The sequence below is a fragment of the Pempheris klunzingeri genome, chromosome 6 (genome assembly GCF_042242105.1).
Source record: "Pempheris klunzingeri isolate RE-2024b chromosome 6, fPemKlu1.hap1, whole genome shotgun sequence".
Classification (NCBI taxonomy): Eukaryota; Metazoa; Chordata; class Actinopteri; order Acropomatiformes; family Pempheridae; genus Pempheris; species Pempheris klunzingeri.
Window position 1 is genome coordinate 656,964 of NC_092017.1, and position 26,726 is coordinate 683,689.

At 41.7% G+C, this 26,726-nt stretch overlaps 1 protein-coding gene across 1 annotated transcript in view; it reads right to left on the bottom strand.

The window, feature by feature from the left end:
- Positions 1 to 26,726, bottom strand: part of LOC139203161 (inactive N-acetylated-alpha-linked acidic dipeptidase-like protein 2) — a 277,953-nt gene that overhangs the window by 101,455 nt on the left and 149,772 nt on the right. The window contains exons 10-12 of the mRNA XM_070832831.1: positions 23,119 to 23,306; positions 22,366 to 22,494; positions 5,330 to 5,476 (exon numbers count right to left, since the gene is read on the bottom strand). Coding sequence (XP_070688932.1) covers positions 5,330 to 5,476; positions 22,366 to 22,494; positions 23,119 to 23,306 — 464 coding nt within the window. The remainder of the gene's footprint in view (positions 1 to 5,329; positions 5,477 to 22,365; positions 22,495 to 23,118; positions 23,307 to 26,726) is intronic.

Consider the following 26,726-nt stretch of genomic DNA (forward strand, 5'->3'; position numbering starts at 1 on the left):
GCCAGGGAGGCACAGTTTGCTGTCGTCATGGCGGTTAGATCTACTTATACTAGTCATTTGCGGAGCCGTCTCTTATGCACCGCTGTGTTTCGACAGTCACACTGTCAAAGAGATGTTCGAGGACATCACAGAAGGCAGGAGAGAAGATGTCGCAGCCCTCGTCTGTGCATTTTTTGAAGACCATGATCGTCAGGAGGGAGCTGCGGTAATGACCCCCCGGTCTAAACAGAGTACATGTCAAAGTCAAGATAAAGATTCCTCTGGCTCTATTAATCCTTTGCTCTCCCCACCTGAACCCGAATGGCCCTGAACTAAGGAGCAGCAGAGATGAAGGGATGTCAGATATTCTTCCAACACCTCAGTGACCTGTCTGCTTTTGTTTCCAGGTCCCCAAAGCCAGTACAACTGCTGGATGACATATGTCAGAGAATACTCCCAAGCATGGCCTGCACAGGATGGAATTCAGGATTTCTGTGCCAAGTGGTGGAGAATAGATTACTGAAGGGAGTTTTAGAGAGTATTGAGTTATAGCAGAGGGAGTGACTATGGTTGCATTGTTCACCTGGACAACTTATTTCACACTGTGGATACGCATTTTCAGTTTTTGTGCACGAAACAAGCTTGGATTTGCAGATCCTCCTCCTCATTGTCATGCCTCAGCCATCTTAAAACAACTGTGCAAACTTTGTAAAACAAACTTTGTGGGCTGATTGTAAGGGGTGAATAATGGGAGGACGGTGCGGGGAGCGTTATTGCACAGAGGAGTAAACTTTCATGGAGTCAGAGAAAAACAGATGCTAAACGAGAAAACAAATGTTCAACAGACCACGCTCCTGTCAAGAACACCGTGCCACTGCTACACAACATCTGGTGGTTTTCAGACACATTACCAGCACCACAACTCTGTTTATTGGGTATATGAGGATGAATGAATACAATTACACACACACTAGATCACATATAGTGGTCTGTTTGGAATATTGAACAACGCCAGAGCACAGTGGCAGAAGTTGCTCAAACAGGTGCTTGTGTGGTTGGGGCCATATGGATCTGCTTGATAAATGACCTAAAAGAGCTGAGAAAGCTTGAGATCATCCTTTTTTCTTTTTTTTCTTTAAGTGAATATCCCTCAAATAATCTCGCATTAATAGAAATGTGTAATGTTGAATGCTCTTTCGGGGTCAAATGGTGATAGTGGCGTACTCCCATTAATTGGGCTCCACTTTCATCGCTGTGCAGCGACTGGCTAAATGCTTAAGAGTATCTGTGCAGAAATAAGGAGGTAGAGAGAGTCCTCCACGGATCACAGGGTTCTATCGCCAACTCCTGCTGTCCACAAGTGGTAATGTCCTTGTGTAAGACACTGAACCTCAAATTGCTCCCAACATAAATACAGGGGAATGTGTAGAGACCAAAAGTAGAAAAAACGATTAAAGAAGATAAAGTTAGGTTTGGAATGTGGTTTTTAAACCAGCACAAATGACAAACGCATGGCCTCTTCTTCCACTGTTATGCTGAAGCCATTCAACTATTCTATTCTCTATATCCCCATTTAACATTCAGGTGGAGGAACACATCACTGCTTGCCTGGCAGATATCTTGAAATGGCTGTCTGAGCTGTGTTCCTTTGGGGGACAGGGATGTCCACACCAAGACCTGTCCATCATTATTGACAGTGCTGAGGTGATGCCAGCTCGGACAGTGGGGACCCTGAGCATGACCTTGTACAAGACACTTCCCAGAAAACACTGCAGCATTAGCCCTCACCTGTGGACTCTGACGAGGTAACATTGGATTTTGTCTTTCCTTGTTCAGGAGGTTTCCCAGACGCTTATCTGGTCGCATCTCTCATGCAATGTGCCCCTGCATTCGCCCAGCTTGTTAGTGACTTCTCTAAGCTGTCCCACAGTTTTCTTCTTCTCTGCTCTCTAGACTGGCTCCCTGTTGCAGCCATGGTCAGACTCTGCTGCTCCTTTATCTCTGGATGATTGCTCATCTCTGTCCTCACAGTGATGGACTGAAATGCAAACACACCCTTAACTGTGGGTTTGAAAGCCAGATGTTTCCAACTTCTGATTACATCTATATGTTCTATGGATGTTCAGTACCCTTTTGTAAGGCCCTCTGGATGACGGGGTCCGCAAATGCAACGTCCAAACTATTGACTAATGGCCTAAAAGAGTAACAATGCATATTAGGTTTGATATCTCATCTGGATTGTGCGCTTCTGTAGAGAAATGTGCTCATGTCTAGCCTGAAGTATGTGCGAGGTTCAAACATCCACGTTCCTATTTGATAAAAAAAACGCTATTGTGTGGGAAATACTGAATATGTTTTTCGTGCCTATGCATCATTTACACATCTGTTGTATTTAACTATTTGACAGCCTCTTTCCCTCACCAGGTCTCATCTACTGTCACTGATCATGTGATAAAATACTCTGTGATTATATGTGATACTGCTGTTAAATTAAAGAACACCTTTTGGCTACAAAATAAACTGCATTCAATGTGAAAAGCGAAGTGAACACACTAAACTCGGACAATTAAACAAAAATGACCAACAATAAATAAAAAAAATCTGCGGACGCCACAATTCATTTCAAGCCAGATAAATTAAATAGCCTGATACCAAACAATATGCACGCACGTTAAAGCAAAAAAGTCACTGCACAGTTTTACTCTGTGCGGTGCACATACACAATGCTTTGTTGCTAGGCAATGCGATGCTTGCTAATGCCCTCATTTAGTGAGTTGTTACAATTGTGCTCTGTGTGTCATTACGGTAAACATACAATTAAGACTCTGCTTTGAATACAGCAGGTCTGTCTTTGGGTAGAAGAGAGTCTGTATCACAGCTACCGCCTCCTCCTTAGAATAAGGGCCATTCACCACGATAGCACCGATAACGTTCCATTGGTAGGAAAACTAAAGAGCAGACCAGACGACAATCTGTCTTCAGCGTATGGGAGCAAACAAAAGAAAAGAAATGTATGACTGATACAGTAAATGGCTGTATTAGTATGACAGATACAGATATAACTAAGGGGAATTTGGGCTAAACATTTCACAAACTGACAGCCCTGTTGGCATTTTGAGCTCCACCTGTGGCATTCGTTTTGACCAAGACAATACAAAATGACAAGAGCAGTTTTATCAATAATTATGTTTCCAGGTGCCACATAAGACATCTGCCTTTCAAAATGTACTTTTCAGCCCACACAGTGAACTTACTTTGCACAAAAAAACTCCATAGCAGGCTGTCAAATTCCAAAAACAATATCACTACATCAGCGCACTAATTCTACATTGCGAAAATCTAACTTTATGTAAGAGGTCACTGTAGGAGGAGAGGGGAGGAGATGAGAGTGTTGTAGCGGAGGGTAGTTCAGTCTATCTGATGAAGCATGCAGATCAGTGGCCTGGTCAGATTTTACTCACCGCTCTCAATACTTACTTTATGCCTGCAGGATGTTTGACCTTTCTCCTCACAGTTGAGTTCATCATCTAATATATATGTAAGTTACCTCGGCCCGTATTCACCGAGCGTCTGAGAGCAGGAAATCTGTCCAAACTGGCCAGAAATTCTCAGTATTCTGCATGTTTGGTCCAACTTTTAAACCTGCAGGTTAAAATATTTTATCAACTTTTTTTAACTTAGGAGACGACTCCAATCTGTGCTGATACTTTAGTTGTAACCTGTTAGGAATCGTTGGGAGGTGTCTTTCAGCCATACATATAGTATTCTGCCAAAGATACTTACTGATGGCAACGAGGTCATTAAAAGATACAGTTTTGGCAACTACTCAATCATTTTTTGACTGGCCTTGTGTGGGCTGAGCAGATTGCAATTAATGGTGACAGAAAATGTAGCTTTGCAATGTTTTGAGCCTTTCACAACTGACAATTTCATATGTGTTCCGTCACAGTTTTAAGTGTTAAACAAAACCAGAATATATTTCTATATTTTAGATTCTTCAGATTAGCCACATTTGGCTTTGACGACAGCTTTGCACACTCTTTGTCATTCTCTCCATAGGTGTCATGAAGTCACAGGTTCATTGAAATAGTTTCAAGTTAAGCCATGTGCCTTGAAATTTGTTGCCATCATAACGTGTTTGAGACCATAGGTTGTGTCAGGCAGAGGTAGGGGTGCTACACAGTTCTATACAGTGGGCAGTCCTATTTGACCCGTGTCAACCATCTCAGATGGGTTTAGGGATTGTGGAGGCCAGGTCATCTGACGCAGCACTCCATCTCTCTTCCTCTTGGTCAAATAGCCCTTACATGGCCTGGAGGTGTGTTTGGGCTCGTGTATATATTTTACACGTTACCTGGTGTTTTTAATCATAAGATCATTTTTTGTGTAATTCCTCAGGGCGATTCTGAGATGCTTGATAAACACAACTCCTGATTCTGAAACAACGTATTGGACATCACCTGTCACTTCTACTTACTGTTCCTTTCATCTTATCGTAAGTCTCAGTAAACAAATCGAATAAACTGGAATGCACACAGATTTTTAACACTACAGTTCAGTATAAATGCTAATGGTAATGTACACATGCTGGACTTTCTCTATATTTATAAGTATTTATGTATCTGAATATTAGTAATCAAGCTTGGCCTTTATCTCTCCTCCTCAATAAGGTCACTCCTGTGGATTTAAGCCTCCATTACCTATTATGTTTGAGGTTGTGAAGTTGCCTTGTGGGCAGATAAACATCGTGAAGATTTCTAGACTTCGTTAAGCTCAAAGTTGTCATGCAAGAGTTCCAACTTTGAGTGGGCTGACTTTGCTGGGCTTAACTCTCTGTTTCCGCCCCAAGGCATTACAACAAACATCAATACTGCATTTTTAATGGAAGTAAATGGGGGTATGCATAATTTGTGAGCTCTGTGTTGTGTGTTTGTTGCTTGTATAGATAATCCATACTGCAGTGTGTCATCCTGAGTCTGTAAATGATGTTGAAATGTCTTATTCAGCCCAAATAATACTATTAGTCTTGTAGGCTGTAGATGGTTGTTATCATATTCAGTCCCCAGTGTGTCAGAGCTGGACAGATGGCTGCAGTGACACTCTGTAGGTGTCTTTCTTTAAATATGACACCTCTCTTCAACATAAAATACATATGGACTAATAATGGGTGTGTGTATCTTCACCTAGAAAAGTTTTACTTCCAATTAAGAGCTCAAGATAAAAGAAAGGGTGTTGCAAACTCAGCAGTGTATCCAATAAATCGGCGCACAGCTTTCTGTCAGAAACAAGGAGTGTGTCTTGCATGTGTTTGAGTGGCTAAAATTAAACTACTGCTTTGGCTTGGGTGTACCTCTTCTGCTTTAGTCTGCTCGAAGGCAAACTCCATGGTGGGCACAGCCAGTTGGTTGGCGAAGAAATTCACATCTCCAGGCAATTGCAGCGAGCTGACATTGGGTCCAGGGCAGTTCCCACCGCGAATGCAACTCAGCAACTGTCTCTAACAGACAAGAGAAAAGATGGAGAGAGAGAAGAACACAGTGGGAATGAGCAAGATGGAGGTTTAGCAAAGCAAAAAGGCACAGAGGTTAACAAGTTGCTGCCATGTTAATGACTTCAATGAATTATAGATAAAACTCGGCCTCTGTCTTCCACTCTCGGGATTAATGCTTCCTTTTAACACTTTGCTACAGCTGCCTAAGATATTAACTCGTGGTTTATGACTTCAGATTTACTATAGCAACCGAAACAAATGCATTGCTCATCTGAGGAAAGTGTGTTAAATTTACCAGCATCTAAACATTTCAATTAAAGTTAAATACTGGAAATTAAGATTCTGGTGTTTCCTGGGAATTCACACCAGTCATTCATGTGTGTGCATGTGTGAAGTATTGTACCTACTGAAACAAAGACATTGTTTTTAAACCATATTAACACTTTCACACACTTAGCCTGGGAACCAGACGAATGTGGTCCATCACAACCGTTTAATCTGATGTGGGGTGGGTTTGATATGGTCACTGAAAGCCACTGAAGCATTTTCATAAACAACCAAAATATACGCTGCTAATGTGGGATGGCCTGTTAATCCACTATCAAGTCAGTATTAAACAAACTGTTCATCTTTTAGAGAAATTATACCATCCAAACAGCTGAACTTAAAGCTTTCGTAGATGTGATGTGTTGTACTTTGACAGGATTTAGTAACATTTGTATTTATGTTCAACACTATGTGACATGTTTGGTTGCTCTGATTGATTGTGGGCCTATCCAGTTGTGTCCAGTGGCATTTTGGTCTGCGCCCGTTGATTCACCCCTTGGAAAATGAAAATGATGTGGCAGGCTCCAGTCTGATTCGTTCTTCCACTCATTCCACTCCTCTGCTGCAACTGCTGTCTGACCGTGAAATGCTGTTGTTACACTTATATAGTTATTTCAGTAGTAGCACATTATGTATAATTACATGCAATTTTGTTCTCAGAATCAGACTTAATTTGTGGAGAGAAATCTTTTTCGGGCGAGGGCACAAGTGTAATTCAGTCACAGGAAATCACAATTTTAAAATCACAAGAAAACTTTCAGTCAGTAAACGAACCCACCTTCGGTTATTTGTATATGCCTCCTAGTGAGTAGAAAAAGAAATAAATGAATAGCTTGATGTAATCTGAGAAAATGGTTTGATGCAATACAACCTAGTATCACACCAAAGCATGGTTCCACTAGAGAGCATGTGTTAAAGCATGTGTCAAAACTACATGTTCTCCACGGTCATCTTATGTGGTTCGGTTTAGGGAAAGATGATGGTTTGGGTTGAAATAGTTACAGAAGTGGAAATATGTGAGGTAGTGACATAATTACGTAATTCTACGTCATTTAAAATAACTAAAAAATGACTTTAGGTGTCACGCGAGACACGAACAGCGGCCTGTGTTTGATTTGCACAAATGATCACACATTCATGACTCCAAGTTTTACATTTTGTACAAATACAAATAGTTGCAATAAGACATCAAATCTAAAATTGGCTTGTGACCTGTTGAATCCGCATTTGCGGATCATGTAAGGTAGTTTTGAGAGAATCTCTTTTTCCTTTTTTGAGACAAATTTCATGATATTTGTGCAATTCACACTCTACCAGTCTTGTGTGATATTGTTAAACTATGTATGGTTTAGCTGGCGTTATTTGCTGGAGTAGTAACCTAATAATTTCATCATATAGGAGTCTGTGGAGGTGATCGATTGTCTCCCAGATATTAGTTGAACACCTAGTTTGATGGTTCTGTGCTGTATCTTGCCAGAACCCTGTGGGTCACAGCCCCCAGTGCTCCCATCACCACTGGCACCACTGTTGCCTTTACTCTTTTCTAGCTCCTCTTTCAGCCTTTGGTATTTTTTGAGATTCTAATGATCCTTCTTCCTGATGTTGCTGTCCACACTGCCTTCCTCTGTTGCTTGTTAAGCACATCTAGTCTGATCGTCTAGCAGGTATCCAGGGGTTCGAGTAATACCTCGAAAACAAGCAAATCTGTCTCCATAGACTAAACCACTATTCAAGCCACTAAAAAAGTTGTTTGAAAGCTAAAGCTCAACAGAATTGCCAAGGACAAGCTTCTGTTGCACTAAATACAATAGCTGAGAGAGGCAGGGGTGACGTGAGGAGGGTTATTAGGATTTGGCATGTGACTAATTGCACAATTCAAGCTTTTGTCACAGTTCTCTACAGTAAAATGGAGCATGTCTGCTGGGTTGACTACTTGCTAGTGTTATTTCTGACCGAAAGTATGACAAGGCTGCTTGTACAAAATTGTTGGGCCCAGGGTGGGTAGTGGAAGGAAACAGAATGAAACAGTCAATCAATTAGAGGCTTATCTCAACTGTCCACATCTGCTGAGCTTGCCTGATGTCACCATGTTCTTCTGTCACATTGCATTTAATTAGAGTTTCCTTTTATCAAGGTCTGTCAAGGGGACAGCACTCTGGTGTCCAATCATCCCCGCTTCTGTCACTGACACACTGTTGTCAATCTTTTCTATTTTATTTTTTCCAAAGGCTGTTGCTCTCCGAACGTTAACTGCTGCTGTGACACGTTCCCACTCTAACTGAATGAAGGCCAGTACATAGTACCTTTAACCTTGCCTCAGCCTGCTGGCATTGGTACCTCAGCATCACAATGACATTTTTTTTTTTTTTAATCACACACTTTTCTATTTGATCCCATAAAAATACTGGAAGGACAAAAAAACATTGCCATGCATATCAATATTCATGAAGGGCATTTCATTACCCACTTTTGGCTAATTGTGGGAGTTAACAGGGTGGGAATAAATGCTTGTTCATGTATGCACAATTTAGAAGTTGATTGAGATATGCATAATGGGTAAATGGCACACAGAGGACGAACTTGTCATAATTCTGTTTGGCATATTCAGCTCTCTTTATATACAGCAGCCCATTGGTATGAAATCCAAGCAAAGAGCTGTACGTGTCCATATATGTTTAAATTTACACACGGGAAATGATGAATATTAGATTTCTGGATCAGCCTCATAACATTTACAGCCACTATGGCAAACTTGATCAACATAAAATAAACAGCAGAATATATATTACAGCAAAAAAAAAAAACAACTGCTTGATTGACATATGAACTGTTTGTGCAGTGCCAACATGCAACAGTGCTGACTACTTAAAGAGATAGTGATCAATATACAGGGCTTTCACTGCACCGTACATGTGGGCCACAGCATAAGCCTAAAAACACCAGAGAACATTATTGTGGTAGTACTGGTGGTTACAACTCGTGCACAGATAACACTTGTGATTGCGTGCTCAGGTGTCAGAACTAAAAGTTTGCGTGGGCGTGCCCCATTTTCTGCAGCCAGCACAATACCCATTGTACTATCATCTCAAAATGACTCCAACCAATGCCGGCATATAGGTATTACTGCCGCTCAGCAGCTTTGATGTGACTGAATGAAATGTTGCCAATTAGAATGAGACATAAAATCATAAAATAACTTGCTCAGAAAGAAGACATAGTTTAAATTTATAACATTATGAAATGATACCCACATACACCATGTGCCTCTCACAGGGTTTGAGTAATTGGCAATGAAAGTTATTATTTCATACATCACCAGATTTATGGGTCAAATCAGACTCAAGTTGAAGTCATAATAACTCTAGTCCACACTTCTGTTCAGCATCAGAGACGAACACCTTGGGTTTTACTGAATCCTACATACAAGGAGGGAACAATGTAAAAGGTAGAATTCAAAGCAATCCAATTCACAAGTCCTGCGATAAATGCTGCCATTCTAAACTTATAGTGTTCAATGTTTAGGCGAGATTATTTAATATGTGTTAAAACTCCAAGCATTTTCATACTAGCTTTACATATTACATTGGATTAGACTGTGCAGTTGTTTTATTGTGCCCACCGGTTGAACATTCTCAGTCACTCAGGCTGTCATCAGGCTGAATTCAAGCTTCAACTGCATGTCTTCACCTCTGTATTCGCTGGTTGTGCGTTCTACTGGAACATTGCTGCTGAACCAAGATATTGGATGAACTTCATTTGAACTCGATTTGCATGGATGCCTATGATTAGAAAAGGCACCACCACCGCTGAGCAATCCAATTTGCAAGCAAGTATGCCATTGAACAAGCACTGACTGTCCACCTTGTATCCATGAATGAACAATTTAAACAATTTACACTAGTTTCTCCCACGGTCAGTGCTTAGGAAAAACACTGCAGTGCTGGTTACTCTACGTGAGGCCATTCAAAGACCTGAATCAGTGATTGACATACAGGGTGTTCTCTGTGCTGTGGGCCACAGCAGGAATGTTGACCATGATAAATGGGGCGGCACACCAAATTGTTCCTCCATATCTACATCCAGTAATGTATTGGACTTCTGTGGCTAAGAAGCTCGACCTAAAGACCAACACTGACTTTAGTGGCGGATCTATATTCCAACCTTCACCTGTATTCAAGATCTTTGGGTAGAGGCAGAAATAAATGCAGATACAGCAGCTAAGACGGGTTGGTGATGGCACCGTTAGAGATCAGACAGGAAATCAGACATCCAGAAGAAGCACAGCTCCTTCAAGTTGAAAGAAGCCAGGTGATGTGGTTTGCTCATTTAATTAGGACTCCACCTCATTGAGGTATTTTGCGGCCTCATCCTCACTAGACTTGTCCAGAGTATGTGCAGAGCACGGTAGAGGGACTACATAAAGCACTTCCTGAGTGATATCATGGTGAAATACTGTATGCTTACATGTTGGGGAGGTAGATAACACACCCGACAAGAGCTTTCGCAATGCTGCTTGTTAAAGGTCTTGGACAAACGCAGCTCATTTTTCAATCCCTGCAGAGGCTAGTTTCATGTGTATGGGCACAGATGTGCTGCTAGAACTTGTATTTGAATCCTTTGTGGTGTATTTGAATTGCTCAATTTGAATATTTGCAGTAAACACATTGGATTTGTATTGCTTAACTCTCTTTGTTGCATTGAAAACTGAATTTGAAATTGAATTCAGTTGCTCTAAAACTGGACTTGATTCTCACTGAAATTCCTCTAAAAACTCCCCAACTGAGACACACATCCAGTTGTTGAAGTAACGCAAACGATGGCAGACTCACAGAACTCCTTTCACATACTGTGACATAAAAACTCTATGAATGTCTCTTCTTCGGAAAGGTTGACATGGAACAATATTTTCTGCAGTATTTCATTTGTGCTTACACTATATGTGTAGTTTTTCAACATTATACAACACTATAGTTTATTTATATAAATGCAAATGTTCAGGTCTATAAAGTGACAAAAACTCTGAAATCGCCTACATTAAAGTCAAAAGTGCAGCAGACCCAGCCACCACGCTGACCTGCACAGCCCACAGCCAAACAAGGGATAGAAATAGGTCAATATTATTGTCATGCATATGGATCTCCTGCTTTGCTACAGAGCATGATTGAGTGTTGATGCAATTTATATATTTCATTTCATTTTTATATGTCTGTCTAGAAATGCAGTTGTGATATTACACCAGCACATCTCATGAAGCATTATTGTAAAGAGTAATTATGTCCCCTGCTTGTCAACATACTTTTAATTTTGCAGCATTTAGCTACGCTCCTCTTCAGCACCTTTCTCCCGTTTCATTTCTCCTGAGCTTTCCCTCTCTCAGCTCCACTTTTTCTATTGCTCTTATTTGTCTCTTTCTCTTGCCCTATACATTCTCATTCCATCATCCAAAAGCGCTCCACGTACCAAATGCACATTGTGTTGATGCCTTCCTGCATGCTGACACTGTGCAATAAAGGACACACCACCTTCTGCATTGACATTGAATCTTGGCAATTGATGTAAATCGCGAGGTGCAGAATCCACTGTGGAAGTAATTCTGTAAATTTCCCCATCGTGGGACTAAGAAAAGAATATCTTATCTTGAAACTGAGCTGAAACGGCAGTTACCCTTACTCCATGGAATTTCATGCTTGCTTAGCTAGCTAAAACCAACTGATGTTTACCATCACGTATCATGTCTGGGAATGCAAAGTGCCACATATTTACCTTTAAAAAGTAATTTTAATGATTTCCAGCAGATTGCTTAATTTCTTAAGGAATCTGGCCTTGGAATGACTCCAGCTCCTTGAGGAAGGGGTGGAGGGTGCGGATTGCTAGAGGGATGTCTGTTTTGGTTCATCTTCTACAGCTGGAACCCAGACCCAGATAATTGGTGGAAAATGGATGGATAGGTGAACAAATATCTGAAATCAAACAATGATAACAGCATTTAACTGTATATTTTGAGGCAGATGGTAAAACTGGTTATATGCAACTGTAACCCAGCAGGTTGTGGTGTATGATATGTAGTGTCTGATATGTGCCTTTAGTGAGTATAACTATGTATATAGTGTTTGGCATGTGCCTTTAGGGCATATGATGTGGTAGTGGTCATTGTTTCTATGCTTCTGATCTGTGATCGATTATCTGGAGACAGACAGACTGGGAACTGCTTGACCTAGGCAGGGGAGATCTGACCTTTGCTCCCCCTCACTAGATACTGGGGGATGATGTCCTTCTAATATATCCTTGTAGTAAGTCGTTGTCAGCGGAAGTTTCCTTTCATCATCATCATCATCATCATCATCATCATCATCATCATCATCAGAGAAGATACGACAAGGTATTTTAGCTTGTGAACCCTACAGGGATCCAACCTATATAAAATAATTCCTTGTGACTTCGGCAACTAGCTTAAATTGTCTCTGCCAAAGGAAAAATAATTTAGATTGGTGTATTGGATGAAAGTCTAGCTTGACCTCTCACCCTTGTTTTCATCAAACTAATGTTTAAAAATATATATACAGCGGGTTTTAAAAGAGGTCATGGCATTCACTCAGAACTTTAAAGGCCTGTGCAGTCTTTGAATTACAGCAATGGAAAAATACAGAAAAGAGAAAAACACCTCAGTTTAAGTCACAAAGCAGGATTATATATAGTGACAGACTATCGTTCCATCAGCTGGAGAGAAGATTTAAAGTCAGGCCATGTAACTCCTTGCTCCTTTTCCTCTTTCACAACCAGACATGGTGCATCAAAGGAGAGTGTCAGAAGAGGAAAAGGGAAACAGAGCTAGTCAAAATGAAAGTAGAGTCCTTTAGAGATGGAATAATAAAAGAGAGATGTGTAAAAAAAAAAAGGGAATGCAATGGGAGGACAGAGAGAATAAACAAGTGAGCATGGAGGGAAAGAGTGAGAGAGAGCAGAGAGAATGGGTAATTTCAGCCTGTGGTGCCACACCGGGAATCAATATTTAATTTCTTTGTCTGCTATGATAAGGAGAGAGTGAAATCATTTTGAGATCTCAGCTTGCCACTCAATACCACTCATTCTACAAAATCATGTGTGCTACATAGAATGGACTTGCTGGACTTGGACGGAAAAGCTTGAACCTAGATAATCTTAGATATATTGATACATAGATAATTGTCTGTGGCAGAGCCCATTTCTTTCTTGACATGGGCTCTGTTAAAGTTAAGGTAAATAAATAAATAAGATATCACACAAAAACAAAGCCATGTTTTCACAAGTCAAGGTAGCAACACATAGATAACCTCACTCATAAAACAATGACAAGAATGCATGTTTTATTTCTTTGAGATTTCAAAGTCTTTCTTTAAACGGTGTCCTCACCTTTTTTTACCATCCTATTTTCATGACTATAGTGAAATAACATCATTCCTGCCATTTCTATGAGAAATATGTGGCTCTAACACTTTGTACACTCAGCGTACATCAGCATTATGTCACATCAAATAAGCGGAGGGTGGCAGAGAGTGGCGGTGTGCCGTAATCAGAATGCAACCCACAGCAACAACAAAGTGCCAAATGACAAAAACAACTTTGCATTATGCGTGTGATGATAATAATAATTCCGTTCCGGACCATGGTCTTTGGAAAAGCCATTTGCAGCTGTTGAATGAAAAAGCATGTCCAAGCCATCCAGAAATGAGTGACTGGGATATTAAAGAGACAAAGAGATAGAGATAGAGAGGTGGAGGATGGGAGAGAGAGAGAGACAAAGACATAGAAGGAGAGCTTTCTTTCTTTCTTAATCACTTTGAAGTGAAGGTGATTTTGAAAAGAAAGCATCTGGGCTGGTCACCTTTTCCAAAGAGAAACTGTACTTTAGGCAGAACAATATTTGACTTTGGAACCGATAAATGATCCACTGACATGAAGTAGAAAACTATAGATCTTTGTGGCCACAATTATATGCAAGTATAGCCACAGACATGACAGTAGTGTTAAAAGATCCCCTTTCTGAAGCTAAGCTTTATGCTGTACGCTTCAAGAACACAGCATTTATTGCAGGATTGTTGTCTTACATTGCACTGTATTTTCTGATTTACAGCTCACTGAATATATCTATAAAATATCAATCAATCAACCATTATTTATATAGCGCCAATTCATAACAGTGTTATCTCAAGACGCTTTCCATAAAGAGCAGGTAAGACATTCCAGCGACTGAGGAATTCAAAATTAAGGATTCAAGAATCCCCACATGAGCAAATACCCGATATTAGGCAACATGGGCAGGAAAAGCTCCTCTTCCAAATACCTAGCAGCCGTACTGTAAATAAACATGAGATATCAAACAGTATTACTAATACTGATTATGAAGCTGATTAACACTTGTACTTTCTTTGCTATTTGCTGCTCCTCCTCACCCTGGTAGCCAGGTTAGTCGAGCCACTTGGCTGTGTTCTATATGCCGTCCATGCCAAATGTGAGCCAAATGTGAACTACGGGCCCAATGTGGGCTGAGAATCAACTACAGTTAGGTACATACAGACATATGTAGACCAGTGCAGTAACAGTTATGGCAACAGATTTAAGATTCTAGATATAGGACAACGTTGGGCCAAGCCATGCTGGCTACCTTGGTAGTAGATGGGCAACAATAACAGTAACAATGGCACTGTTGCATTCAAGTCATGACATGTGACAGTGAGCCAGCATGCACAACACCCAAAACCCCCCAAACTAGAGATGGGCAGATGATACTGAAGCTCCAAAGCTTGTTCGGCTCCTATGAAGTGCACTCTTTCACTATATTGTGTTGAAGCTGGTGTCAGTGAAACAAAACAAAAAGCAAACATCTGACTCTTAAAACATCTCTGCTGCTGAAAGTTTTACAGCTACACTATGGGATCAGCACATAAGTGAAATCACAAGAGAGGGGAGTCATTGAAAAATATAGTAATGAACTCTAAGAAGACATTATTGATAAGTATGGGCGCAAGTAATAATGTACTAAAAGTAACAGACTAATTCACTGAATATCATTCTCCAATTACGTTAGATCACAACTTAATGAAATCTTACAATGATGTAAACCATGGGACAAATACCAAAAGGGTATATCAATATTTTATATCTAGGCCTTTTTGATAATGCGTTTATCAATTATTGTACCGTAACGTACTGCAACATAACATCTACAGTCAATACAGCACTCCTGAACAAAAGTATGTCAGGTTCCAGGTTTGAATCCACTGGAGTTTGCATGTTGTCCTCATGCTTGTGTGGGTTTTCTACGGTTACTCCGGCTTCCTCCCACAGTCCAAAGACATGCAAGTTAGGTTAATTGGTGACACAAAATTGACCGTAGGTGTGAATGTGAGCGTGAATGGTTGTCCGTCTCTATGTGTTGGCCCGGTGATTGATTGGCGATTGGTGAAAGTCAGCTGGAATTGGCTCCCCCCTGCCCCCCCACTCTTTATGATAAGTGGTTTAGACAATGGATGGATGGTTGCAGTGCTTCGGTGCTTCTGTCAAGTGGAGGTGTAAGCTTTGCAAGTCACCAGATGTCACTGTGTTTGCTGCGTTTGAAGCCCCCGAAACTTCAAACCTTTTTTTCAGCATAAATAAAAAGAAATCCCCCATCCATCACTGCGTGAAACTGAAGCAGCTAAATAGAATTCGTTCGTCCATTCTATCATTTTCACTTGTGCTTTTTTCTACGGTCTCACAATCCTGTTTAAAACTCACTCAGGTTACAAAGTAATAAATCAATAAACGCAAATACTCACAGACATTGAGTGCTGTCCTTTCTCTCCTAAGGAGAGGAAGGCAGAGGATAATCTCAATTGTGCCACATAACCTATACACTCTAAATGGGGAATAAAACGAGGAAGTACTGCTTGCAGTGCAATACGTCCTCATTTTATTGAGAACTTCCTGTATGTATATAAATGAACCTTTAAGGCTGTTAGAACTGGTCGTCCATAGGTGTCAGTATGTACCAACAACCTGCAGACAATCACGATCACATCAGTGAAACAAGCAGTAATTAACAATAGGTAATGGCCGATGCACAGTAAAACAGATGGGAATGTACATAAAATGTGTCCCTCGAGGTAACTGGGTAATGCATATGATCAAGTTAAGTACATAGTATGCACACATACTGTATAATGCCTTTTCCCACTCACAGTTAAGAAATCCTCTGTATTTTTCTCTTTAGCAATTGATAAAATGATTGCTGAGTGCGTTAAAAGTCAACCTTGCAGAAGACTGGCCTCAGAGCAACAGTGCAATGGGGATTAATCCTGGCTAAGAGCAATTATGCATATACCAGGGCCATAGGTTATACACAAATTTGGCAATAATATATCTTTAATGCATTTAGGAGATATTCATTAAGTAGCAGTGGATTTCAAGAAGGCCCTGGCTACATGACTACAGCTGCCTCCACCTATTACCAACAGTTAGTCTTACACGGCATCTGCAGACCCGACAAGCAACAAACTACTGTTGGACGAATGCATCACACTGAGGCACCAGAATAATGTCACAGCCACAAGTAATGACAGTGCTCATTCTTCATGTAACACACATTTTCATACGCATTCCTTTACTTATGTTCTGTCGCTGTAATATGAAACTGTGATGGAGGGGTCGCTCTGACAGACGCATAAATAGCCTCTGAGGCCGTGCAGCTCCTCCTCTTGCATATTCATGGAGCCTGCCGCAGTCACACGATGCCTTTTCCCTGACAATACTATAACTGTGGTAATTCAAACATATTGCAGACACTGTACTATTTCAAACATTATGCCAAGCGTTCTGTCGAACCATCTTGGATGGCTGCGCGACCATAAACTCAGAGACTCATTCAGGTGATTTACTGTGAGCCTCCTTTCCCCTGGTTTTATGTGGGAAAACATATAAATTAGACGCATAAATTAGAATTCCATGCATTTTCCCTAATGTGGATGATGGTCATATTTAGCATTTACAGTGTGATTCTGGGGCCGGTCTGTTGTCTTTATGTGTGAAAGCCTGTCATGGTGTCATAATTCAATTAAAATATCAGCCGTAATTTCTCCAGTCAGTGCATACTCTAAGAGTGAGTACAAGAGGATGATTTGTCATAGGGAATATAAATTGTGTTCAAAATACAAAATTGGAAACGTGCAAAAATCTACGGCATTGTGTGGATGATTTAAATTATGCATGGGTTATTGTTCTGGAGGAACAGTCTTTATGTGAGATTTTAGAATGGTTTCAGGTGGAAGAGGCTTTAGTGTTCAGACAGATAAGGACATGCACTGCTTTTCTGGAGAAGCGATGATAATCATAAAAGAGACATTTTTCCCAACCAAAGACAATTAATCAGTATTAATTTCTAGAATTTTGATTGTTCTCCAGGTTTGGGTCCCGTGGACACCGGGGCATTACCACGGTATTCTATTCTGCATCATTCAGTTTATTGGATACAGAGGTGTCACTGTGTGGAAATTTGGATTGAATTCAGTTTGGATTGAAAGCTCTGATGGCAGAAACAGATGGGGGCACGAGGACACTGCCCTCTCTTCTCATTTGAGGCAATCACACTGCATGAATAAATCATAAACAGCAAAACAAACCGTTGGCGGATCTTTTCATTGATCCATATGCAACCTACCGCTCTCTGATGTGTTATGGATCTACTTCTAAATGTTCCAATTGTGACAGAATAGATAGAAAAGGAAGAGACACTGAAATCTGTCCATTTCTACAACAGAGACATGCGAGAGAAGAACTGTGGCTCAGTTCTCATGGTGTTACTCATGATAAGTGTTTTTTTGGCTAAAGGCATTCACTGTGTTTTCTCCTTGACAATGGTTTTCATTGGTAGTGGCATGCATTTAATCTTCACTTATTGATACTGAAGCCTGTTTCCTTACACTGAGAGCTGTATTTAGTTACTGTAGATGATAACTGAAGCTGAGAAATGCTTATTTTTTTAAGTTACCAATAGCAACAATATAGGAGGCGGTATGGGGTCACAGCACAAAGACATCAGGCCTTTATGTATGGGGCACACAGCAGCACGTACCATTAACAACTTGAGTCCAAACACAGAGCTCAGAGGGGTTTATATCACACCACAGTAGCCAACTAAACACACAAAAACATGTACACACATGCAGACACACACACACACACACAGACAAAGAAACATGACCTGTAGACACAAACGCTGTGCTACACAGGTCCTTGACCATTTCTCGGAGAGAGGGCAGATGAAGGATTTGCCACTCTGGTCTTTTTTCATTCTAACAATGCAGTGTCCACTGATGACCATTTGTTTTCAGATGGAGGAACCTGCTACAAGCCACCCACATACCAACTGGAGACGAGACGCACATGCACCTCTGGAACAATACCCAATTAAAGTACAAGCTCCTCGCCATTTGTTTTGTATTCTTCCAGCCACCAAAGCTGTCCTTGTTTCTCCTCCTCTTTCCTTCTTTCTGTCTCTCTACCCCCTTGTTGCCCCTCCTCATGGTGTAAATCCCCTACAAAAGAAGTATCTAGTTGGAATATAATTGGTTCCCAAGCACCCATTCCAAAACTATCAGTACAGCAGCATCTCGATTTGGATGACAGGTCCCAGCAAAGTAAGATAAGTAGGAAGTATTACGGCCATTGTGCAAACATGATTAACGACATACTTAGACTTGTTTCTAAATATTGGGAGGTTGGGAGTGTACCTGGGGCAGCTCTGAGACTCTTGAGATGATGAATAGAACCGAAAGAGTGTGCCAGAGATACAGCTGCCACCGAACGGACAATTAGGTACAACGAGGCATGGCGAGATGAGATGGGAGGGTAAATAAAAAGCAAACCCCTGAGGAGGGATTCTTTCAGATTTCTTTGTACAGTGTTGCTCTGTAGAGAATTGTAGCGGAGAAAAATTTCAGATCTTTGTAGAGCGATGAGGAGACAAAAAAAAGATGAAAAAAATAAAATGCTGTATTTCCATCATGTTTTCCGTATAATTTTCATTCATTTAAGGTTTAGCTCGCTGTGCCACCTCCTAATATTACACATAGCAGTAGTAGGGGGATATGGAATTATTTTCTGATTTTCCACAAATTCAGACAAAATTTGTTTTAGATTTGGATGGGAACTTGGCTAATAAGAGCTTTGTAGGCATGATTAAGAATAGGGACATCATCTCCCTATGTCAGAGCTAGAAAAAAAAGCCAAATTCAATGGCAAGTTAGGGTTGAAGAGGTTGGTCTGCAGACTGTCACAGCAGATGTTCATCTTCAGAAACATTTTCAGCAGCATTTGAGACCATTCTGACACGGTTGGGACAGGTAATTGCACCGTTTGGAATTTTTAACTGCAGGTAAGCAAAAGTACATGATAGTATATGGGTAATATTATAAAACATTCTTCAGCTCCATTCTGCATTGTTACAGCACCTTTTACTTGTTTTAACAGAAAACCAAACCACAGCCAAACCAAACCCACGCCAACGTAGGCACAATAATTAAATAACCCACTTGTGCCTGAAATGTGGTATGTCTGACATGCGGCTTTTCAGGAGCAAAGCCAGCTATCAGACAGAGCGCTGTAAAATTTACAGTTGGGGCCGATGCACCGTCAATCCGCCTGGGCATATGGAGCAATATATAGGCAATTATACTGTAGGTAGCAGGGTTAGAATTGAAAAAGTGTCGAGTTGAGTGAGAAATTGTCCTCAGGCAATGAAGTGAAAGCCAATCAGATTGGGTATTTATGACCAGTAAGCATGATGTCTGAGCATTAGGTTTATATGAACCATATTCCTTTAAGAAGACAGTGGAGGAGCTGCTGCTATTAGCACGAAGCGCTTCACATGAAGCCCGATGGAATGAAACAATTCTATAGAACAACAATGTCTCGTAGAAAGTATGTTTTTATACAGCTGGTTTGCTCTCCGGGGGCCCTTTTGCTGGGGCCTTTCTGTGTGGAGTTGTGTGGGTTCTCTGTGGGTACTGCTGGTTCCTCCCACTGTCCAGAGACATGCAGATTAGGTTCATTTGTGACTCTAAATTGTCCGCAGGTGTGAGTGTGGGCATGAATGAAAGTCTGTTTCTATGTGTCGGCCCTGAGACTGACCAGTCCAGGGTCGGCTGGGATTGGCTTCAGCTCCCCCGCGACCCTGAAGGATACGAGGTATGTTTAATGAATGGATGTATACTTATCTAATGAAGTTTTGCTGACAAACATAATGACTACCTGGATTATGTTCACAGATAACGTACTGCAACAATATATTTATGTACCACAGTGGAGTCAGGGGTGGTCAAGTTGGATGACGAGCATACAAAGAGTTTATGTCCAGACTGTGGTTTGCGGTTAGGTTTAGGCAACAAAAGCACTTTGGATATGATAACAGGAAACATTAATTTGAAATTGAAATAGAATAAAATAAGGAAAACAAATGAAGCACATTGTCAGTAAACATCTTACTGACACGTTCAATAGCAACATTTGTCTGACTTATCAGGTTCGTTAATTAACAGCATTTTCCTGTTATGTTCATGCAAAACATACTTTGTAATTTGGTTTGCATTACATTTCCCTAAAAACAAATTTGCTGTTGTACATTAGTCTTATCTTCATTTCTGGATTTAAAAAAAGAGAAGCGTTTAAAGTGTGGACACATATTGTCTGACTTTTTTCCTTTTTCTGAGAAAGGCATTTCATTAAACATCAAAACTTGAAGTCATTTTCTCTCTGTTGCCATTTTCCTTCCTCTCTTTTTACAGCTTTGGCAGAGGCTGTTCATTACTGCTGAATGTCACAGGTAGACTGGACCATTCCTACTAATTAGTTAGTTTATGGTAGAACAGGGGAATAAAGGGACATTGCGCTGTACTATCTGTCCATTTGTGACCTCTTGTACCTGCCTGGGTGCCTGGCAGGAACATGAATCTTCCCTGAGGCTGGATGACTAAAATAAAAATAGTGAATAGCATAACCTGACGAGGAGAAGTGAGAGGGAGAATTTAATGAGGAAAATGAGAGGGTGACGAGATGCGGTGCTTGCTGCTGATGAAAGAGGAGATTAAGGAGGGATAGAAGGAGAGGAGACAAGGTGGGGAATGGGGGGCGTAGAGAGAGGGATGTGGTGCTTAAGGGAGAAGAGAAGAATAACAGAGGAAGGAAATGAGAAAGAGTGACGATGAGGTACATTTTTTTTTTTTAAGGCAAAAGTTTCAGTGTTTAAAGAGATGGTGAAAGTTGGAAAGAAGATGTCTGCGAGGGTTGTAGATATCTGCAAAAACACCCCCAGGTTGGAATAAAGAGACATTTTGGGAGGCTGAATCATAGAGCTGCTGTGCTTAATCAGTAGAATAGCCACTGCAGATTGTGTGTGAATGTAAAGTGTGGGATGGGGTGAGAGCGAAGTTAGTTTTATTTCGATCATGCTGAGAGTGTCATCCTCCCCCTCTCGTGGAATAGGTGACATACTTTAAGAAATAATCAAAGTCTCCTCATTTCTTGTGATTATGCTCCCAACATTATTGTTTTAACTATCGTGCATTTCTGAGCGAGAACGTGGTGGCGGTAGATGAATGAAAGTGAGGCACAAGGAAAAATAGAGAAGACTACAGTGGAACATTAACAGAGACAAAATAAACATGGGTGAAAAAGTCAAAAGGTTTTCGTCTGTTATCATCATCTATTGAATAGGTTTTTATCATGCATGGCTTCACAATACTTGTTCCTTTCACCTGATTCACTCACTGTATGTCCGAGTAGAATCCACTGTGGAGAATGCACCGCTGTCTGCTGCAGTATCTGTTCTTCAACAACCACTGAGAGTTGCCATTGAGAAACATTTTTTGATCCCGCACATATAGGCTTTAATGTGTCGTGGACTCAAAAACAGCTGCTAGACCCAGTGGGCACCTTACATTAGGCACCTTTTACCGGACATGGTCAGCAGCATCCCTATCCATCAGGAGTCTGTGCTTCTCTGTGGAAAAGCTGAAAACTGTTTTGCCCGGTGTTGCTAACTTCCCCAGTAAATCTGGCAACTTCAGAACCCTTAAGCAACATGTTATTTAGAAAAATGGCCCAGCAACAAATCACAGCTCCTCTCCCTTGAAGAGAGTTGCCCATATTACTCGTTCAGTGTGCACTCTTGCTCTCGTGCGGCTGCAGCTCTGTGGACTGAGTTCAGTGAGTGGCAGAGAACAGCTGTGCATTCGGTCGGCCAGTCAGCTGCCAGACAGAAATGTGAATGATCTGTCAATGTGTTCCTAGCAACCCATCACTAGTGCCTATTGTTTTTCTGGGATGTCCATCCCGTTTGCTCTAAATGATGTAACTTGACGTAGTTTCGTTTTCTCTGTATCTTCAATCCCACAGCCTATACAACCATTTCAGTTTGACATTTAGATGCAGACAGTTGCTAGAACAACAACGACGAAGGCGACGGCGACAACAACAATAATGACAATGAGTTGCAGCGATGTTAGGTGTCATAGGAAGTGCTAGTAGAGCAGCAGCGGTGGAGAAGCTATAATACTTACTCTCTGTATGTCTGAAGTGAGCTGCAGCAGTGTCGGAGAAGCTGTAGCTCTGAGGGTCTCTGTCCCTCTGACTGGAGAGCTCAGACTGACATAGGCCACTGCACTGCTCTTTAGAACAACACTGTTATCCTGAAAGAACACACACACACACACACACACACACACACACACACACACACACACACACACACACACACACACACACACACACACACACACACAGATCATCGTTACACTCCCAGTGATCATTTTATGAAGTATATGTAAGAATCCGAGACTGCTGCACTAACATGCGCAAGATGTTTTTAATCCAACTTAATCCAAGAATAATGAATAGTCAATCATGAATGAGACCTGTTCAGAATAATACGGTCTGATTGCAATTGTGGCAGATTGTTCTGCTACTGTGTTCTTCCAACTTTGGAAGAAAAGGAACAACCACTGCTTCAAATATCTTTCTTCCTGTAATTGCCGCCATTACTTATAGTCAGTAAAAACTGCTGCATCGACTCAATTATCATCTTCATGTTAAGTATTTTGGCTGGCTAAATGCTAATAGACTGAAGCAACAGCATATGTTTTTCTGTGAACATGAAAAGTGGATGGTGGTGTATGGTGTGCATGTACGTAGCCAAGTGCGTACTTTCATTCATTGTGTTTTTACATCGACCTCAATTAAAATCATTCCAGAAGCCACAACCTTTTACCCCTAAGCTGACATTTAATAAAGCAGATGCTCTCATGCTTGCTGACCTTTCCCCACTCATAGGACCCTATGTTCCCCAGAGCCGAGCCTCCCCAGGAGCAAAACACAGTGGTACGGTCTGGCACCCATCCTTGTTTGGTCTGCTCTGTCAGCGCAGCGATGAGTTGATTCATAATGGCTGAAGCTCCGCCCCCCTGGTTGCTGTCATGGCGGCTGCCAACCAGCACATGGCGATCTGAAAACAAATGAGAGAAGAAGCCTCTTTGTAAAAACTGTTAAGGTTGGGAGTTAGGGGCCAATGACAAGGCTATCTCACGGCCGAATTTTCAAAGTACATCCCTTGTCGCAGTTGTAAGCTGTCTTTTCCTCTACATCGATACATTCAAAATGGATTCAAACAAATGCTTCATTAAAATGGAATTCAGTGAAAAGGGCAAGGCATACATGCTAATGGTATCTTCAGTTGTTATTTGTCCTCCTGACCCATTTGCATCAGTTTCAACTTAGTGAGTTTAACTGCAAGAAAATGTCTTCAATAATTGTGGAATTCAAGTTACGTACAGTTTATTCTTACAGCGAGAGTCTAACTTTTCCCTTTCATGTTACCTTGCTTCAAAAGCAGAGATATTAAGAATCTGCTTCATGCATTTGGTTAAATACATAGACAAAAGTATAGAAATGATTATAACACCAATGGGATGAAAGAATTGTTAAAGTAAATGGCTTTACAAAATGAAAAGGAACTGTAGTATCACAAAGTATCACAAAACAGTATTCAAATGCAGAGTCAAAGCGTGGGTTTTTCAAGGGAACACACTCACACACAGTCACACACAGACACACACAAACATGACCGCTCCAGGCGTCTTTGTATGCCTTACATTTTGTACAAAGACAGAGTGTTGAGTATGGGTGCACAAAGTGGCTTCCTGCAGGCGAAGCGAAGAACAGAAGCAGAACTCATCACTCCAACACAGGGCACTGATGACTTTGTTTGAGAAAAGAGGTGCTTAGAGAAGCCTGCTAGCTTAGCCTAAGAATCTGACAACATGTCATTGGACCGAGAGCAGCTTCCACAGCAAATCATCCATTGCTGCAAACTGCTTCAAATCAGTCGCATTTGAAAGAGCAATTAGCTTTTTTTTAAAACTTAATTGCATATGTTATTTTCACGGGCATGCTTATTGCTCAGGAGGGATTAACATGCATTAATAATAATAATAATACTTCTTCAACTGACATTATTTCAAACAGCAACTGCAGTTTTACTATTAAACTGTTACACACTGAGACAATATAATCAGTATGAATATGGACCATATAGCCAGTAAGAGTTTCAGAAAATCTAACTGGCGCATAATATGTGCAGTAAAATAGGTGGTGATGACATCCGTATGATGGGAACGTATGACAGGTGGATTAATTATGAATTAAGTGCAAAGTCACTGTTTCAGGACCCAGACGGCCTGAGGGAGGAAACTCCTCCTCATCCTCTCTGTTTAGGCCTTCAGGCAGCAGTGACACCCTCCTGACCGCAGCAGAGAGAACAGCCTGTCGGAGCGACTGAGGTCTTTTATGATCGTTCCAGCCCCCGTCCTGCTCCTCCCGGTGTAAAAGACTTGTCAGGCTGAGAGTTTACATCTGATAGAGTGTTCAGCTGACCGCACCACCTTCTGCGGGGCCAGGTGGTCCCTCTTGGTGCTGTTCCCACACCGGACTGTGGTGTCAGGATGTTCTAGATCCAGCTGCGGGGTTGAGTCCGAGTCTGGAGTGTATGATTGTGCCAAAAACTTTAAGCTTTAATCCATAAAACAGCATTTTAACATAACTCACCCCTGCCAGGTGGGCCGGGGCAGTGTGGATAAGGTGCTTTATGGTGTCACCTGTGGATCTGTTGGTGTGGCATGTGAACTGCAGCAGATACAGGGTCAGAGGTAGTGAGGAGGTGAGAAAGTCTGATGAGCGTAAAGCACTTCATCACCATGGAGGTCACGGCTACCGACTGGTAGTCATTTAGGCAGCTGGGATTGGGTTTCTTCAGGACAGGGACCGCTGTCTGCAGTTCAAGCAGGTGGGAATAACAGACTGGTGCTGTGTGTGTACCCAAAGCAAGACAGACAACAACAAGCAACAAGACAACACTGTTCTCTTCTATGAACAAAGGCAGAGAAAACTGATACCACTCATCTGACTTTATCATAATGACAAAGAGATACCTAGTAATCACTTATCTTAGCTAGCATAAAGACTAGAAACTGGGAAACAGCAAGTCTGGCAGTAATGCAATCTGCTTGAAAGCACCTCTAAAGCTCACTAATTCAAATCTTCACTCAAGTGCCGTTCTTACAATTGACAGACTTCTACTTTACTTGAATATCTATTTCAAGATTCAAAGCGTTTATTGACATGTGTACAGTGCAGAAACGGGTTTCCCTGTACAATGAAAATCTTACTTTGCCATCCGCACTGAATGCCAAAGAGTGAAAAAGAAGAGGATAGAATAAAATATAAAAACATATAAATATAAACTACTATTGCTAAATAAACTACTATTGCTTGAGATATAAATATATTTACAAAACGTGCAACTTAAAATAAAGTACAGTCAGTGTGCAGATGAATGTGCAGATTAGAGGTAGTAGTGACTCCTATCGGCTGATAAGGAGCCTGATGGCGGAGGGAAAGAAGGAGTTCCTGAGTCTGGACATCCTGCATTTCAGACTCCTGTACCTCCGGCCTGAGGGGAGGAGAGTGAACAGTTTGTGTTGGGGGTGGGTGGGGTCCTTGATGATGGAGGCAGCCCTCCGGTGGACTCTGTGTCTGTAGATGCTCTGCAGAGAGGGCAGGGGAGTCCTGGTGATCTTGGACGCGGTCTTCACCACTCTCTGCAGGCGTTTACGGTCCATGATGGTGGTGCTGCCGTACCACACGGTGATGCAGCCGGTTAAGATGGACTCAACAACGCAGCTGTAGAAGTTGGTGAGGATTTTTGATGACATGCCAAACCTCCTCAGCCTCCTCAGGAAATACAGCCCTTGAGGGGCCTTCTTCACCAGCTGTGTGGTGTTCAGTGTCCAGGTGAGGTCCTCGTTGATGTGGACCCCCAGGTATTTGAAGCTGCTCACCCTCTCCACTTCCTGACCTCGGAGGAGCAGTGGCCGATGAGGGCTCCTCTCCTTCCTCATGTCCACTATCATCTCCTTAGTCTTGTCCTTGTTGAGGGTGAGGTTGTTGTCCTCACACCATGTCACCAGAGTGTCCACCTCCCTCCTGTAGGATGCTTCGTCTCCACCGGTGATGCGTCCTATCACAGCGGTGTCGTCCGCAAACTTCAGGATGGTGTTGTCCTTGTGGGAGGCAGCACAGTCGTGGGTGAACAGGGTGTAGAGGATGGGGCTGAGGACACACCCCTGAGGTGTGCCGATGTTGGTGATGATGCTGGCTGAAGTCCTGTTTCCTATCCTGACAGACTGAGGCCTGCCAGTCAGAAAGTCCAGGAGTCAGTCTGAGTGAGAACAGTAGTGGGTGAGCTTGTGGGGGATGACCGTGTTGAACGCAGAGCTGTAGTCGATAAAGAGCATCCTGATGTAGGAGTCTTTATTCTCCAGGTGTGAGAGGGAGGTGTGCAGGACTGCAGCAATGGCGTCTGAAGTGG